General features: G+C 39.0%; 1 protein-coding gene across 21 annotated transcripts in view; it reads right to left on the bottom strand.

The window, feature by feature from the left end:
- The window catches only part of SYNRG (synergin gamma), a 94530-nt gene that overhangs the window by 43675 nt on the left and 32444 nt on the right, over positions 1–18411 (bottom strand). For 9 of the 21 annotated variants that reach the window (XM_079904246.1, XM_079904252.1, XM_079904247.1 and 6 more), the window contains exons 7-12: positions 17522–17824; positions 16422–16655; positions 15385–15462; positions 13669–13865; positions 12793–13041; positions 11418–11548 (exon numbers count right to left, since the gene is read on the bottom strand). In XM_079904246.1, coding sequence (XP_079760372.1) covers positions 11418–11548; positions 12793–13041; positions 13669–13865; positions 15385–15462; positions 16422–16655; positions 17522–17824 — 1192 coding nt within the window. The remainder of the gene's footprint in view (positions 1–11417; positions 11549–12792; positions 13042–13668; positions 13866–15384; positions 15463–16421; positions 16656–17521; positions 17825–18411) is intronic. The other 12 variants (XM_079904248.1, XM_079904243.1, XM_079904240.1 and 9 more) reach the window with 4 other exon arrangements.

Consider the following 18411-nt stretch of genomic DNA (forward strand, 5'->3'; position numbering starts at 1 on the left):
TTTTTTTCCCCCCTTATCAGACCCAGGCAGCTCCCTGGAAGAACCACCTTTACATATGAATGACTACATTCCACTACTAGTTTGTGTCATTCAATACCATACACACAAGTTATATAAATGGATTTCTATTGAGTTCTTTGCCCTGGAGCAAAAATTTTCTACAGTCATTTAAATCTTCTTATCAGTGGCCTACAAGCAAGGTAAAAACCTTGCTGTTGCACATGCATGCTAATGGGCGTCTGCAGTGCCTGGAGGACTTAGTGCTATCAAATATTATAATTTCACACCAATACCAAACAGCTGCTACATATTTGATCTGGACAAATAGGTCACTGTTTATACAGTATAGGTGGATTTCTAAAAGTTCCATAAGTAATTAAACTACAACACACTGAACAGAATGTTACACAGGAATAAAGGTAATTAATGTCTTAGGAAAAAAACCACAAAGTTGAATGATCTATTTGTTTTTTCATGATCGCCAACGTTAGCTATGGCCCTTTAAAGTCCATGGTAAAATCTTCCACTAAATATGACATTTATTTGAATATTATTAATTTAAAAATTATTTTCAGAATTGGAAAAAAAACAGGGGATCTTCAGAGTAATGTAGTACTGCTAAGTGAAGTCAACAAAATAAAATTCCATTCAAAAAACGCTATGACTCAGACTGTAATTTTATGCATATTACAAAGGAAGAATTCATTCCAGTTCTTTCCTTAAAGTTTTTATTAAAAAAAACTGTAATCACCATCAAAGTGTTTATGCCAGTTATATAAAGTAGTTATCTGTTCCAAACATGCAAATGGTTATTTCTACTGTTGAATACTAACGAAAGGTACTCAGTGAGAGAGGCATACTGTTTTAAAATTTAAGAACCTGCATTCTATTGAAAGATGAGACTTTAGAGAATTTGGCCACAAAAAAGTGCTTTGCTTTTTCTCTAGTGTATCATTTGTGTTTTACAGTTACTTCACGTGGCTGTGGTAGGTGACTTTACTTAGTTGCTCAACCTGCTAAATACATCCATTTAAAAACCAAAGAAAATAAACCAACTCAAAACTCCTACGCCTTAATCCTTTTTGAACTATTCTATCATCAGCGCCCCATGACCGCTTTGTTTATTATACGAAGCTCCCCAGTGCCTGGCACACGGTAAGTATTTTCCGAATGGATAAATGAATGATGTTGCTCCCTTCCAGATGCCCTTTCATGCCAGCTCAAGTGCTATTCCTCCTTTGACTTTGACATCCAGTTCAACACCGAGTCCAACCAACTTCTCAGATACATACTTTTCAGTATCTGTAACTCTAAACCCAGGGTAACTCCCATAACCTCACAACAGGATTACCATGGAAGCTGCATTTATCCCATACCTAGTAGCAAAAATCCCTTTCACCATGCCACTTATTTCTAAAATGCTTTACAGATTATGTCACAAATCATAAGGCATCCCATAACTGGTGCCTGCCCTTAACTAGTGTCATTTTTTCAGACTAACAATACTCTTGGCTCCAGCCTATTTTAACACCTTACTTGCCTTTTCATCTTCTCAAAAAAATAATGTCCATTTTTGCTTAAAAATACTGCTCAAAGTGGTCCTACCTATTTATATCATGATTTAACAAATATCCTTTTAAAATAACTCACAATATGGAATACAGATCATCATAAACTAGGGAATTCATTATACATGAACACACAAACTCACCACTGAAGGAGCAATTCTAAGAGAGTTTTATTAGATAATATAAATACCCAGATAAAACTGACAATCTTTAGAGCAGAAACTGTGCTTTTTGCTTCTGTATTTCTAGTGCCTACCCCAGTGTCAGGCACACAGGAGATGCTATGTAAATGTTTCTGAATGAATAAAGAAACAATGAGTGTGGATTCTTAGACATGAACAAAATGTTTTCATGCAAGAAAAGCACAGAAGTAGTCAAGCCAGAACTGAAGAAGAAAAATCTGCAAAGTATGGCTGTATATGAAAGTAAACTACTGGGTGGAGACAATGCCACACAAAATTGCTAATACCCCATATATCTCAGGTCTGGCCACCATCTTAAAACTTTCTATGCCCAAATTTTAATTTCATCTGCTGAAAGTTTTCTCCCTGAGGAATGAACCATCAATTTGTTAAATTTGGTTTGTAACCTTCATACTACAATATATTCACCCAACAAACCTTTATTAATTACATATTACAGGCTAAGTACTATATACAGAGCCATGAAATACCGTCTTCACGTACTTACGGCCTAGTGAGGGGAACAGTCAGGTAACCCAGTAATGGCAATCATGGCATGGATGTTCACGGGCTACCATGGCAGTAGAGAAGAAGCCCTTAACTCATCTTAGAGGTGGGGACTGATGGAGTGGAGTTAGTACATACTTCCTATAATGAACCGATTTTCGACATGGAACTAGAATTAACTACAGAGAGAATTTCAGATTGAAGAAAACAGAATGGAAAAGGCCAGAAGCTTGAAAGAGCATGGTCAGTTTGGCGGTTTACGTGTGGCTGGAGGTAAGCTGTGGAGAAATGGCAACAGTCAAGAGGGTTGGCAGGAGCCAGATCACACACGGCCTTTTCCCATGCCAAGCAGAGCTGACAGAGTTGAGGGCGGTAAAGGAGAGAGAAAGGAGACAAAAACAGCATGTTTCTGATTAGGTGACTGGATATGGTGATCTAACAAATTCTCATTTAGCTTTGAGCAGGAAAACAATGAATCATTTTATGGAGGTAATTTGAGATGACTTGGGTCATTCAGATATGTTCTAGATAGCAGTAGAACATATCAATTTGTGCAGAGGAAGAGACCTGAGAAAGAACTGTTGTGTGTCTATCAGGTTAATACGTGTGTGTGCTGGTGCAGCGGGCTTGGAACTCGCAGTACTTTACAGTCACACCCCTCGTATGTCTCTTCTATGTGTCATTTACAAGTGTTTGATGTATTCTTAAAATCAGGAGAATAATTCTTTCCCTAATTTCTAATTCTCTATAATGCCTATCCCTTAGTTCTTCTTACAGTGTCTGCAGGAAGTGTTGACTAAGAAATAATCAATTGGTTAAAATAGAAAAGATGAATGAAACTGCACAAATAGGAACATAAGAGAAATAGAATATGTACCCTGACAAAAACAAGTTCCAAAAGCAACCAAAAACACTCACACTGCTTACTCAAAGCCTCATGTGCTCTACTCAGTGGAAGAAGTACCTACTAAGTACTTTTTAAAAATGATGGGGCTTCCCTGGTGGTACAGTGGCTGAGAGTCCAACTGCCAATGCAGGGGACACGAGTTCGTGCCCCAGTCCGGGAAGATCCCACATGCCGCGTAGCAGCTGGGCCCGTGAGCCATGGCCGCTGAGCCTGCGCATCCGGAGCCTGTGCTCCGCAACAGGAGAGGCCACAACAGTGAGAGGCCCGCATATGGCAAAAAAAAAAAAAAGATGGAGACAGGAGCTTCAAGATGGTGGAAGAGTAAGACGTGGAGAACACCTTCCTCCCCACAGATACATCAGAAATACATCTACACGTGGAACAACCCCTACAGAACACCTACTGAACACTGGCAGAAGACCTCAGCCCTCCCAAAAGGCAAGAAACTCCCCCACGTACCTGCGTAGGGCAAAAGAAAAAAGAAAAAACAGAGACAAAAGAATATGGACAGGACCTGCACCAGTGGGAGGGAGCTGTGAAGGAGGAAAGGTTTCCACATACTAGGAAGCCCCTTCACTGGTGGAGACGGGCAGTGGCGGAGGGGGGAAGCTTCGGAGCCACGGAGGAGAGCGCAGTTACAGGGGTGCGGAGGGCAAAGTGGAGACATTCCCGCACAGAGGATCAGTGCCGACCGGCACTCACCAGCCTGAGAAGCTTGTCTGCTCACCTGCCGGGGCAGGCAGGGGCTGGGAGCTGAGGCTCTGGCTTCGGAGGTCAGATCGCAGGGAGAGGTCTGGGGTTGACTGCGTGAACACAGCCTGGAGGGACTAGTGGCCACAGCTAGCCGGGACGGAGTCCAGGAAACGGTCTGGAGCTGTCGAAGAGGCAAGAGGCTTTCTTGCCTCTGTTTCGCAGTGCACGAGGAGAGGGGATTCAGAACGCCGCTTAAAGGAGCTCCAGAGACGGGCGCGAGCCGTGGCTATTAGCGTGGACCCCAGAGATGGGCATGAGATGCTAAGGCTGCTGCTGCGGCCACCAAGAAGCCTGTGTGCAGTACAGGTCACTATCCACACCTCCCCTCCTGGGAGCCTGTGTAGCCCGCCACTGCCAGGGTCCTGTGATCCAGGGACAACTTCTCCAGGAGAACACACGGCGTGCCTCAGGCTGGTGCAACGTCACACCGGCCTCTGCCGCTGCAGGCTCGCCCCGCATCCGTACCCCTCCCTCCCGCTGGCCTGAGTGAGCCAGAGCCCCCGAATCAGCTGCTCCTTTAACCCCGTCCTGTCTGAGCGAAGAACAGACGCCCTCAGGTGACCTACACGCAGAGGCGGGGCCAAATCCAAAGCTGAGCCCTGGGAGCTGTGCAAACAAAGAGAAAGGGAAATATCTCCCAAGAGCCTCAGAAGCAGTGGATTAAATCTCCAGTCAACTTGATGTACCCTGCATCTGTGGAATACCTGAATAGACAAGGAAGCATCCCGAATTGAGGAGGTGGACTTTGGGAGCAAGGATATATATATATATTTTTTTCCCTTTTTCTCTTTTTGTGAGTGTGTATGTGTATGCTTCTGTGTGCGATTTTGTCTGTATAGCTCTGCTTTTACCATTTGTCCTAGGGTTCTGTCTGTACATTTTCTTTTTGTTTTTTGTTTTAGTATACTTTTCAGCGCTTGTTAACATTGGTGGATTTGTTTTTTCGTTTGGTTGTTCTTTCTTTTTCATTACTTAAAAAAATTTGTTTTAATAATTATTTTTTGTTTTTTATTTTAATAACTTTATTTTATCTTTTTCTTTCTTTCTTTCTTTCTTTCTCCCTTTTATTCTGAGCCGTGTGGATGAAAGGCTCTTGGTGCTGCAGCCAGGAGTTACTGCTGTGCCTCTGAGGTGGGAGAGCCAACTTCAGGACACTGGTCCACAAGAGACCTCCCAGCTCCACGTAATATCAAATGGCGAAAATCTCCCAGAGATTTCCATCTCAACGGCAAGACCCAGCTCCACTCAACAACCAGCAAGCTACAGTGCTGGACACCCTATGCCACACAACTAGCAAGACAGGAACACAACCCCATCCATTAGCAGAGAAGCGCCTAAAATCATAATAAGGTCACAGACACCCCAAAACACACCACCAGACATGGACCTGCCCACCAGAAAGACAAGATCCAGCCTCATCCACCAGAACACAGGCACTAGGTCCCCTATACCAGGAAGCCTACATAACCCACTGAAACAACCTTAGCCACTGGGGGAAGACACCAAAAACAATGGGAACTACGAACCTGCAGCCTGCGAAAAGGAGGCCCCAAACACAGTAAGATAAGCAAAATGAGAAGACAGAAAAACACACAGCAGATGAAGGAGCAAGGTAAAAACCCACCAGACCTAACAAATGAAGAGGAAATAGGCAGTTTACCTGAAAAAGAATTCAGATTAATGATAGTAAAGATGATTCAAAATCTTGGAAATAGAATGGAGAAAATACAAGAAACATTTAACAAGGACCTAGAAGAACTAAAGAGCAAACAAACAATCATGAACAACACAATAAATGAAATTAAAAATTCTCTAGACAGGATCAATAGCAGTATAACTGAGGCAGAAGAATGGTTAAGTGACCTGGAAGATAAAAGAGTAGAAATAACTACTGCAGAGCAGAGTAAAGAAAAAAGAACGAGAAGAATTGAGGATAGTCTCAGAGATGTCTGGGACAATATTAAATGCACCAACATGTGAATTATAGGGGTCCCAGAAGAAGAAGAGAAAAAGAAAGGGACCGAGAAAATATGTGAAGAGATTATACTTGAAAACTTCCCTAATATGGGAAAGGAAATAGTTAATCAAGTCCAGAAAGCACAGAGAGTCCCATACAGCATAAATCCAAGGAGAAACATGCCAAGACACATATTAATCAAACTATCAAAAATTAAATACAAAGAAAAAATATTAAAAGCAGCAAGGGAAAAACAACAAATAACATACAAGGGAATCCCCATAAGGTTAACAGCTGATCTTTCAGCAGAAACTCTGCAAGCCAGAAGGGAGTGGCAGGACATATTTAAAGTAATGAAAGGGAAAAAACTACAACCAAGATTACTCTACCCAGCAAGGATCTCATTCAGATTCGACAGAGAAATTAAAACTTTTACAGACAAGCAAAAGCTAAGAGAATTCAGAACCAGCAAACCAGCTTTACAACAAATGCTAAAGGAACTTCTCTAGGCAGGAAACACAAGATAAGGAAAAGACCTACAATAACAAACCCAAAACAATTAAGAAAATGGTAATAGGAACATACGTATCGATAATTACCTTAAATGTGAATGGATTAAATGCTCCAACCAAAAGATATAGACTGGCGGAATGGATACAAAAACAAGACCCATATATATGCTGTCTACAAGAGATCCACTTCAGACCTAGGGACACATACAGACTGAAAGTGAGGGGATGGAAAAAGATATTCCATGCAAATGGAAATCAAAAGAAAGATGGAGTAGCAATTCTCATATCAGACAAAATAGACTTTAAAACAAAGACTATTACAAGAGACAAAGAAGGACACTACATAATGATCAAGGGATCAATCCAAGAAGAAGATAGAACAATTGTAAATATTTATGCACCCAACATAGGAACACCTCAATACATAAGGCAAATACTAACAGCCATAAAAGGGGAAATTGACAGTAACACAATCATAGTAGGGGACTTTAACATGCCACTTTCACCAATGGACAGATCACCCAAAATGAAAATAAATAAGGAAACACAGCTTTAAATGATACATTAAACAACATGGACTTAATTGATATTTATAGGACATTCCATCCAAAAACAACAGAATACACATTTTTCTCAAGTGCTCATGGAACATTCTCTAGGATAGATCATATCTTGGGTCACAAATCAAGCCTTGGTAAATTTAAGAAAATTGAAATCATATCAAGTATCTTTTCTGACCACGCTATGAGACTAGATATCAATTACAGGAAAAAATCTGTAAACAATACAAAGACATGGAGGCTAAACAACACACTACTTAATAACCAAGAGATCACTGAAGAAATCAAAGAAGAAATCAAAAAATACCTAGAAACAAACGAAAATGAAAACACGACAACCCAAAACCTATGGGATGCAGCAAAAGAACTTCTAAGAGGAAAAGTTTACAGCAATACAATCCTACCTTAAGAAACAAGAAACACCTCAAATAAACAACCTAACCTTACAGCTAAAGCAATCAGAGAAAGAAGAACAAAAACCCCCCAAAGTTAGCAGAAGAAAAGAAATCATAAAGATCAGATCAGAAATAAATAAAAAAGAAATGAAGGAAACGATAGCAAAGATCAATAAAACTAAAAGCTGGTTCTTTGAGAAGATAAACAAAATTGATAAACCATTAGCCACACTCAACAAGAAAAAAAGGAAGAAGACTCAAATCAATAGAATTAGAAATGAAAAAGGAGAAGTAACAACTGACACTGCAGAAATACAAAGGATCATGAGAGATTACTACAAGCAACTATATGCCAATAAAATGGACAACCTGGAAGAAATGGACAAATTCTTAGAAATGCACAACCTTCCCTGACTGAACCAGGAATAAATAGAAAATATGCACAGACCAATCACAAGCACTGAAACTGAAACTGTGATTAAAAATCTTCCAACAAACAAAAGCCCAGGACCAGATGGCTTCACAGGCGAATTTTATCAAACACTTAGAGAAGAGCCAACACCTATCCTTCTCAGACTCTTCCAAAATATAGCAGAGGGAGGAACACTCCCAAACTCATTCTGTGAGGCCACCATCACCCTGATACCAAAACCAGACAAAGATGTCACAAAAAAAGAAAACTACAGGCCAATATCACTGATGAACATAGATGCAAAAATCCTCAACAAAATACTAGCAAACAGAATCTAACAGCACATTAAAAGGATCATACACCATGGTCAAGTGGGGTTTATCCCAGGAATGCAAGGATTCTTCAGTATACGCAAATCAATCAACGTGATACACCATATTAACAAATTGAAGGAGAAAAACCATATGATCATCTCAATCAATGCAGACAAAGGTTTCGACAAAATTCAACGACTTATGATAAAAACCCTGCAGAAAGTAGGCATAGAGGGAACTTTCCTCAACATAACAAAAGCCATATATGAGAAACCCACAGCCAACATCGTCCTCAATGGTGAAAAACTGAAACCATTTCCACTAAGATCAGGAACAAGACAAGGTTGCCTACTCTCACCACTCTTATTCAACATAGTTTTGAAAGTTTTAGCCACAGCAATCAGAGAAGAAAAAGAAATAAAAGGAATCCAAATAGGAAAAGAAGAAGTAAAGCTGTCACTGTTTGCAGATGACATGATACATAGAGAATCCTAAAGATGCTACCAGAAAACTACTAGAGCTAATCAATGAATTTGGTAAAGTAACAGGATACAAAATTAATGCACAGAAATCTCTTGCATTCCTATACACTAATGATGAAAAATCTGAAAGTGAAATTAAGAAAACATCCCCATTTACCACTGAAACCAAAAGAATAAAATACCTAGGAATAAACCTACCTAAGGAGACAAAAGACTTGCATGCAGAAAATTATAAGACACTTCTGAAAGAAATTAAAGATGATACAAACAGATGGAGAGATATACCATGTTCTTGGATTGGAAGAATCAACATTGTGAAAATAACTCTACTACCCAAAGCAATCTACAGATTGAACGCAATCCCTATCAAACTACCACTGGCATTTTTCACAGAACTAGAATAAAAAATTTCACAATTTGTATGGAAACACAAAAGACCCCGAAGAGCCAAAGCAATCTTGAGAAAGAAAAACAGAGCTGGAGGAATCAGGGCCCTGGACTTCAGACTATACTACAAAGCTACAGTAATCAAGACAGTGTGGTACTGGCACAAAAACAGAAATATAGATCAATGGAACAGGATAGAAAGCCCAGAGATAAACCCATGCACATATGGTCACCTTATCTTTGATAAAGGAGGCAAGAATATACAATGGAGAAAAGACAGCCTCTTCAATAAGTGGTGCTGGGAAAACTGGACAGCTACACGTAAAACAGTGAAATTAGAACAGTCCCTAACACCATACACAAAAATAAACTCAAAATGGATTAAAGACCTAAATGTAAGGCCAGACACTATCAAACTCTTAGAGGAAAACATAGGCAGAACACTCTATGACATAAATCACAGCAAGATCCTTTTTGACCCAGCTCCTACAGAAATAGAAATAAAAACAAAAATAAACAAATGGAACTTAATGGAACTTAAAAGCTTTTTCACAGCAAAGGAAACCATAAACAAGATGAAAAGACAACCCTCAGAATGAGAGAATATTTGCAAATGAAGCAACTGACAAAGGATTAATCTCCAAAATTTACAAGTAGCTCATGCAGCTCAATACCAAAACAACAAACACCCCAATCCAAAAATGGGCAGAAGACCTAAATAGACATTTCTCCAAAGAAGATATACAGATTGCCAACAAACACATGAAAGGATGCCCAACATCATTAATCATTAGAGAAATGCAAATCAAAACTACAATGCGATATCATCTCATACTAGTCAGAATGGCCATCATCAAAAAATCTACAAGCAATAAATGCTGTAGAGGGTGTGGAGAAAAGGGAACCCTCATACACTGTTGGTAGGAATGTAAATTGATACAGCCACTATGGAGAACAGTATGGAGGTTCCTTAAAAAACTAAAAATAGAACTACCATACGACCCAGCAATCCCACTACTGGGCATATACCCTGAGAAAACCATAATTCAAAAAGAGTCATGGGGGCTTCCCTGGTGGCGCAGTGGTTGAGAGTCCGCCTGCCGATGCAGGGGACACAGGTTTGTGCCCCAGTCCGGGAAGATCCCACATGCTGCGGAGCGGCTGGGCCTGTGAGCCATGGCCGCTGAGCCTGCGCGTCTGGAGCCTGTGCTCCGCAACAGCAGAGGCCACAACAGCGAGAGGCCCGCGTACAGCCAAAAAAAAGAGTCATGTACCACAATGTTCATTGCAGCTGTATTTACAATAGCCCGGAGATGGAAACAACCTAAGTGTCCATGATCGGATGAATGGATAAAGAACATATGGCACATATATACATGGAATATTACTCAGCCATAATAAGAAACGAAATTGAGTTATTTGTAGTGAGGTGGATGGACCTAGAGTCTGTCATACAGAGTTAAATAATTCAGAAAGAGAAAATCAAATACTTTATGCTAACACATATATGTGGAATCTAAGAAAAAAAAAGGTCATGAAGAACCTAGGGGCAAGGTGGGAATAAAGACGCAGACCTACTAGAGAGTGGACTTGAGGACATGGGGAGGGGGAAGGGTAAGCTGGGACAACGTGAGAAAGTGGTAGTATATATATGGACATATATACACTACCAAATGTAAAATAGACAGCTAGTGGGAAGCAGTCGCATAGCACAGGGAGATCAGCTCGGTGCTTTGTGACCAGCCAGAAGGATGGGATAGGGAGGGTGGGAGGAAGGGAGACGCAAGAGGGAAGAGATATGGGGACATACGTATATGTATAACTGATTCACTTTGTTATAAAGCAGAAACTAACACACTATTGTAAAGCAATTATACTCCAATAAAAATGTTAAAAAAAAATAATGGAAAGGTGTTGACAACATACTGAATCACTTACTGTACCTAAAAGTTAAAACATTAGAAAACTGTTTATGCAACTGTCTATGCAAACAAACAAACAGAAACCTGAAGGCCTAAAAGCCACTGATCTCAAACAAAAGAGCAACATGGATAAATAATCATATTTAGATTTCTAAATGATGATTTCTGTGGAAAAGCAATAGTATGTTATATTGCAAAATGTCAAATTATGTGCCCCTGCCTAAAAAGCTTTTCAGCAGTTGAAGATCTGGATCTAATATAAGAACATGAAGTCATGCGTGGCACAGGTGCACTCAGCTGTAATAAATCAGGTTTAGCACAAGCAAAAAGAAATATTGTTAAGCAGGTGTGTACTGGGAGGAAATGGTAGAAGCTGAAGTTTAAGGTGGACAAAGGGGAAGGAAGTTTGAAGAGTGAAAGTAGGAATACACTAGGAATAACCAAGAAAGCATGAGAGTAAGGAGTCTTAATTCTCTTATTTATACTTAGGCTTCTCATTGTGGATGGCCTCTTTCTCAATTATTAAATACAGTGTTAACTATATTCAACTCTTTTCTACCTGTTTCCGTGCTGAGAATTTGATTTTGAAGAAGCAGGCAACTCTTGGAAATCACTGAATGAGTCATCAAGGGATCCTGACTTGGAAGCATCTTGAAAATCCTGGAAGTCATCTTCTTCTGGTTTGACAACCTAGGTTTACAGAGGACATTGAAATAGAAAACGTCTTATGATAAAAAGGTAAAGAACAAATCTTCAACTGTCAACCTCAAAGACTATTTTTTTTTTCAAAAACTACTTTTTAACTCTTCCCATTTAAGTATAAACACCTAATTTTAGAAGAACACCCTTTAGACAAAAACATCAACTCAAGTGCTTAAGGCAGGAATGCTGCCTAATATTTTAAAATGCTCTCTTGTACAAACGGTAAAAGACTGGTTTAAACAGTTAATTTATATAATTTTTAAATAGCTGAATCACATTTAATGGATTACTGAGAAAATGCCATCTTTATAAAACATTTTAATCATGTCTGTAAATTACAGAAGTGATACAAGTTTGTTTTAACTCATCACATACATGTATAAGGAAACTGTGAACACGTACTCCTAATCCCATGCTTAGGAAGTGAGCACTGTTAACAGTTCATTTGTTTTATAGAAAAACGAGCTTATATTATATTGTTCTGCACTTAAAAAAAAATGTAATTACAGAACATGGACATATTTTCATGCAGTACATGTACCTCTACCGGCATTCATTTTAATAATCTAATAGTTTACCACTGTAGAGATAAACCAAAATTTATTTAACCTTTCTTCTTCTGATGGATACGCAGCTATTCCTAATTTTTTACTCTAACAAACAATGCTACAACAAATATCCTTGTATATTTTTGCTAATTTGAGTTACTAAGTTCTGTGAGACTCCTAATCGAGCGACTGCTGGGTCAGAAGACATGAACATTTAGAATTTTGATAGCTATTGCCAAACGTGCCTTCCAAAAAGGCTGTACCAAAAAACCCTTTTCCCTACATTTTTACTGACACTGAATATATGTTTAAAACGTTTTTTGCTAATCTGAGAAGTGAAAAATAAACTGAAGCATCTTAATTTCAGGTTTAGCAGCTTCCTCAAAAGACATAGCCTAAGGATATAATTAGCTTTATTAAGCTTGATGTTTAAGACATATATGATAAAGAACTATAAACTTTTAGCCAAAATTCAAGTATCTTAAGGCTTAAGAAATTTTTTTTTAAATAATGAAAAATTAAATGTTGTATTGTTTTAATACTGCTTAATTTTCACCTCCAGTGTCCATCATAATCCAGCACCTTTTCTGCATTCATGGGAAAAAAAAAGTTGCCTGGATTCATTTTCCAGGGATAACTCAGAATATGCACAGCCTCTCCATTTTGCATTGCCTCTCCATTTACCTGATTTGCAGGGTAAGTTGACATGAAGCCACTGGGAGTCTGGGCTGCAGCTCCCCCGACTGGTCCAACAAGATTAATGCCCATGACTGGCTGTCCGAGGGTGAGGGGCATGGAGCCTGCAGGGCCTGAAGGCATCCCAGTTGGCTGACTCACAGCAGTAGGCAAAGTCATAGGAAAGCCACTTAAAGTTGGAACAGGAGCCGCTGGGAACTGATTTAAAGCATCGGGACTCATGGCAGGAACACCCCTCTACATAGAACAGGAGGAAAATGGAAACACTTTAGGAAATTGCAAACCACATACAACCCAAATCTGGCAAAGAGAGACCTAACTGTAAAATCTGCAGCCCTGGTATGTTTCCACTCTGACTCTCCCAAAACTCAGGAATTTGACACAAGAAAATAAGTTATGAGGTTAATGTGAATCTAATATTTAGCAAAGAAATGGCCAACACATACCAATTCTGACATTTTCACTCTGACAAGTTTGGTTAATTCGCTACAATCAAATCATTTACAATGATTTTGTAATATGAGAAAAACTGCTGCCAGACCGAGTATACTTTATCTGTATCTAAGGAATTTTAGACAAGGACTTCAAAGGACAGAGAGTAATTTCATCTATTACTAACTAACTTTCAAGTTCAGAAGGGTTACAGTTAGGTCAGAGAATGTTAATATATTCAAGTCTTTAAACAAAGGAATATTTTGCTAGTATGCACATCATATAAAATGCACATTTTTGAAGAACTGTATCCTGAAAATAATCTAAATTTTAATGTCCAAGGAGTTCTGCAAGGTTGTAGAAAAAAAGGATTCATATTCTCTCAGTTTATATTGGAAAGTAATTTGACCTAACCTTAGAAACAATGTCTACCTGTGTTACTGCTATCATGGCGAGAACAGTATAAAGTTCTTCTTTAGTAAGTTTGCCAGGTGTGGTTCGATTAGCTAAGGCCCATATCTGTCCAAGAGTTTCCCTGGGAAGTCCGGATGACATCAGGATGGGATAAAGTTTAGCAGTATCTATTCCAGTCGGAGTCATTGTGGTTTCTAAAATTTTCTTATATGCATCTATTAAAGGAAAGACCAGATTACAAATGTAAACATATTACAAGTGATTCATCTTTTTTGTTGTCATTGCTGCTTATACAAGAATAAACTTAAGTCAAACTGCTTTAAGAGAACTGAAGCCACATCAAGGGTTTAAACTGCTGTAAAGATATTCAAGTGGAAATATCCAGCAGACAATTAGCATCTGGAGCTTAGAAGAGAGGTTGGAGTTTGGCCCTACAGACAAAGATTTGGGGTTAAAGGTAAGAGAAAGTCTTACAATTCATTAGTAGATAGGAACAACAATAAGATGGAGGTGGTGTAAGCACATGTTTTGGACTTTAAAAAAGAAGTTGTAGAGTAATGATGGTGGGACTAATTTGAAAATAGCAGTGGGAAGCAAGAATTATACCAATATCACCTTTCTCTTGTCCCGGTGAATTAGAGGCTATTAGAGGAAACATCATTGGGTAAGGTGCTTTGGGAACACAGCCTTCAGAGAAAGACAGGGTTTCAGTTAGATGGCGGAAAGTGCCTGAAAAAAGGAAGGGACCGTTGGGGAGTTTTTCGCTATAAAATGGCCTTTCCAAAGGACAAAGTGGGAAAGGCTGTTAGGGATAGGGTTGCCACATAAAATACAGGACGCCTATTATTGCATGGGGTATACTTATACTAAACAACTATTTGCTGTTTCTCTGAAATTCAGATTTAACTGGATGTTCTGTACGCTTATTTGCTAAATCTGGCAAGCCTAGTTAGAGGAGTTTGGGGGATGAAAGTAGGGCTAAGGCAGACAGAGAAAAACGCTTAAAGCAAAAATTTTACATCTAGCATTTAGATATGGATTACAGGTTAGTAGGCTGACCATAAGAACACATATTTTGGCTAGGAAATTATGTGTACGTGTATGTTTGGAGGGAGAAGGGAGAAAGAGATACAAGCTGGCAGAAAAGGGACAGAATCCCAAAATATACCAAGATCTAGATTTTGTTTGTTTGGCTTGTAGACAGAGAGGAAGAAGAAAAGATGCAATCTGTCTAACGGGCAGTTGGGAGGAAATCAATTATCTTTATGTACAACTGAAGTCCCCTGTGGTTTTGGGAAATGAGCCTTTCAATTTGTGATTATGCGATTCTGAGGAAAAGCAGACATTAATAATTTCTTCCCCCAAAAAGTTGAGCTACAGGGATCTTGCATGAGTTTTATTTAAATTAAGTGCAGAACCTAGATCAAGTCTATGACCAACAAAGAGAGCTAAAGATCAAAGTTACCTTTAGTTTTTAAGGGGTTTGCAAAGCAAATTGAACAAGTTGCAATATACTAACTGTGATTAACATAATGCCATTGTAATAGTCATTATTCTATGCACATCAAACATGGCTTAAATACACTATTCCCTTGTGCCAATTGAAAAAATAAGAAAAAGTTACAATTCCTTCTGCATATTCTGTAACCACAAGAGTAAATATTTATAACTACATTTACAACACTTAAAGTAAAGTATCCAGATAGGAATCTTGGACAAAAAAGCTCTTTTTACCTGGAACCAAACTTTCATTGTATATCCAAGGAGGCATTCTGGGCTGAACAGGATCCTGTGAGGGAAATACTCCCACACCTAAGAAGTTAAAGAACATTATCTAATGTATATACTGGTACATGTAGCAGATGGGGAAATCACACTGTGTCATGTTTTTTTTAATAAGAAGAGCACTGGAGACACTAAAAAAAAAAAGTCACCAATACAACTAAAATTTGGTTTCTAAGCAACTCTTGTACACCTATGTCCTAAGGTGTAAACTAAAAATAAACAAACAAAAAAATACCCCTAAGATGTACAAAATCAATATTCTGGATCATATGAGGCTTGATGCCAGTCACATATATTACAATTTAAAGACAAAAACATGAGAGATGATGGTTTAAAGATTACATACGCAAAACAAAAGAAAAAATGCCCAAGCTTGACTTGCAGCTTTTAATAACACTTCTTTGCAAAGTCTGATTTTTTAAAATCCTGAATATGACACTGCTGCCTTCGATGTATAGCATTTTTGTTTAAAATTTTTGTTTTTCACTTTGTCCTGTAAAATAGCCTCCAAAAGTTTGCCTCCTGGGCTGCCCACATTGTAATTCATCTCTGCAAGTTGAGTTTACAAAAATGTGGATCTAATTTAGGCAGCAGTGTGTACGATTAATTTCAGAGAAGCAAAACTATATTCTCATTGGTGACTTTTCCAGTTAAATTTTAACTTTTCAACCTTACAGAAGAACAGAAAGTTTGAGGGGGAAATAGTTTTTTTATAAAATAAAAGGAGAAGAAATTTTAAATCAGAAATGATTCCGATTAAAAAAACTGGTTATCGAAATTTTTTTAAAAGGAATAACAGCGTGTTTAAAGAATTCAGAGCAAAATTGTAGGGGTTAATTAGAGAAAGGAATGCATTAAATATATTTTAAGCAAAATTTTGATTAGCAAAATCAAGCAGCATTCATTTTAAGATTAATGCCTAAGGTGTTAGCATTTGAGCAACATTTGGTTAAATGAACTTTTCGCTGAATATTTCATGAGCTCACCACTCTCCTCAACGGACAGGTTTTGGTCTGAAGTCTTTTCTGCCTCTGCGGTAGTGGTACCACTTACACGTCCATCTACAGCACCCCCGTTATTGGCCGTTAAACTGGGATGGTTCTTACTGGAACCTGGGCCTAGGGCTTTGTGCCCAACTTCAGAAGTATTTAATTTAATTTGTTCCTGCCCCGATGCACTTATATCACAAGATACTAGGAGCTTCTCCTCCAAGGAAGGGCCTAAACAAACAGCATGAAGGATTATTTGTATATAACTGCAAGCTTCTAATTTTTCAACCATCCATCTCCACCCCCCAAATTCTAAAGGGAAGGCCCTGCCACATATAATATAAATTTTGAAATAATTCAAGTCCACGTATTTGTCTAGGGCTTGAGACACTTCAGCGATTTTAGAGAACTTAAACATCATTATCTACTTTGATTCTCAGGAATTCTGTGAGACAGTAGGTAGAATGGTAGCGGAAGGTGTACTACCTTAGAAATTTGGTGACCTATACAAGATACAGACACTTCTACTAACTATCGCCTATTTCTTCATCTGTCAACCGAGAACGTGTAGATGAGTACATGTCTGCTAAGATTCCTCTCAGCACTATTCTGTGCCTCAAGACACAGTAACTGCCTCCCGCCCCCACAAGTGATAAAACTGAGGTATAGAAATGTTTAAAGATTTGTCCAGGGACAAACTGGTAGTAAATGGAGAACCTGGGCTTCTGACCCCAACGTGCTTTATCACTGAAAGCACTTTCTAAAGCAGCTTTCCCTGGCTCATTACTCTTAAGAAAATGATGGTGGTGATTTCCCCAAACAAGAGGCATCTCCTAAAGAAATCAGTGTGTTCTTAAAGTTCTAAGGTGGTTTAAATAGGTCCTAATTTAGGAGCAGATGTTTCCAATCACTTTTCCAGAATGTGAAGCCCCCAGAATTAAAAAATCTATATTCTTAACTTTGGTGAATTTCAACAGTACTCATATATTCAGGCACATGTTTCTGTGCCAACATCACTGTATTATTCTACTTATATAAGTGAAATAAATTATCCTAGATTATTTAAAAAATACTTTCATTAACAGTCTAGTAGTTACCTGCTTTCTGCACATTGTATGAGGCTGAAGCAGTAGAGAAATAAGGAATTTGCCCAGGGACACCATGTAAGGCAACAGACACTGGACTCTGACCTGGAGGGATATACTGTGCTCCAGCCTTCTGAGCATGCAACTGGCCAAGTGGGGTGGTGGGGTGGAAAGACTGAAAAGGCTGGGAAGTGGAAGAAGACCCACATGTGGGAGCTTCACCAGGCCCCTGCATAAAGTCACTGAATTCTTCTTCATCAAGAAAGGCAGGTGATGGGGAGACAGTTTTAGCAGAATGAAATGATGTGGGATAATCTGCAAAATGGAAAACGGCAATGAAACACACACAGAAATGAAAATCAACAGGGGAAAAGAAATTAAGATGTAGTATAACCCCAAAAGAATATAATGAAACATGAATAGCGGAGGTGAATAAGAAATAACATGTAACAACGAACAGAATCATACAATGAATGCAAAACACTTTGATGTCTATTTACAATCAATTTTTTAGTCTTTTTTTTTTTTTTTGCTGTACGCAGGCCTCTCCCTGCTGTGGCCTCTCCCTGCTGTGGCCTCTCCCGTTGCGGAACACAGGCTCCGGACGCGCAGGCTCAGCGGCCATGGCTCACGGGCCCAGCCGCTCCACGGCATGTGGGATCTGCCTGGACTGGGGCACGAACCCGTGTCCCCTGCATCGGCGGGCGGACTCTCAACCACTGCGCCACCAGGGAAGCCCTAGTCTTTTTTTTTTTTTAACATCTTTATTGGAGTATAATTGCTTTACAATGGTGTGTTACGTTTCTGTTGTGTATAACAGTGAATCAGCTATATGCATACATATATCCCCATATCCCCTCCCTCTTGCGCCTCCCTATCCCACCCTCTAGGTGGTCACAAAG

Source organism: Stenella coeruleoalba (genome assembly GCF_951394435.1).
Source record: "Stenella coeruleoalba genome assembly, chromosome: 19".
In the NCBI taxonomy this organism is placed as follows: Eukaryota; Metazoa; Chordata; class Mammalia; order Artiodactyla; family Delphinidae; genus Stenella; species Stenella coeruleoalba.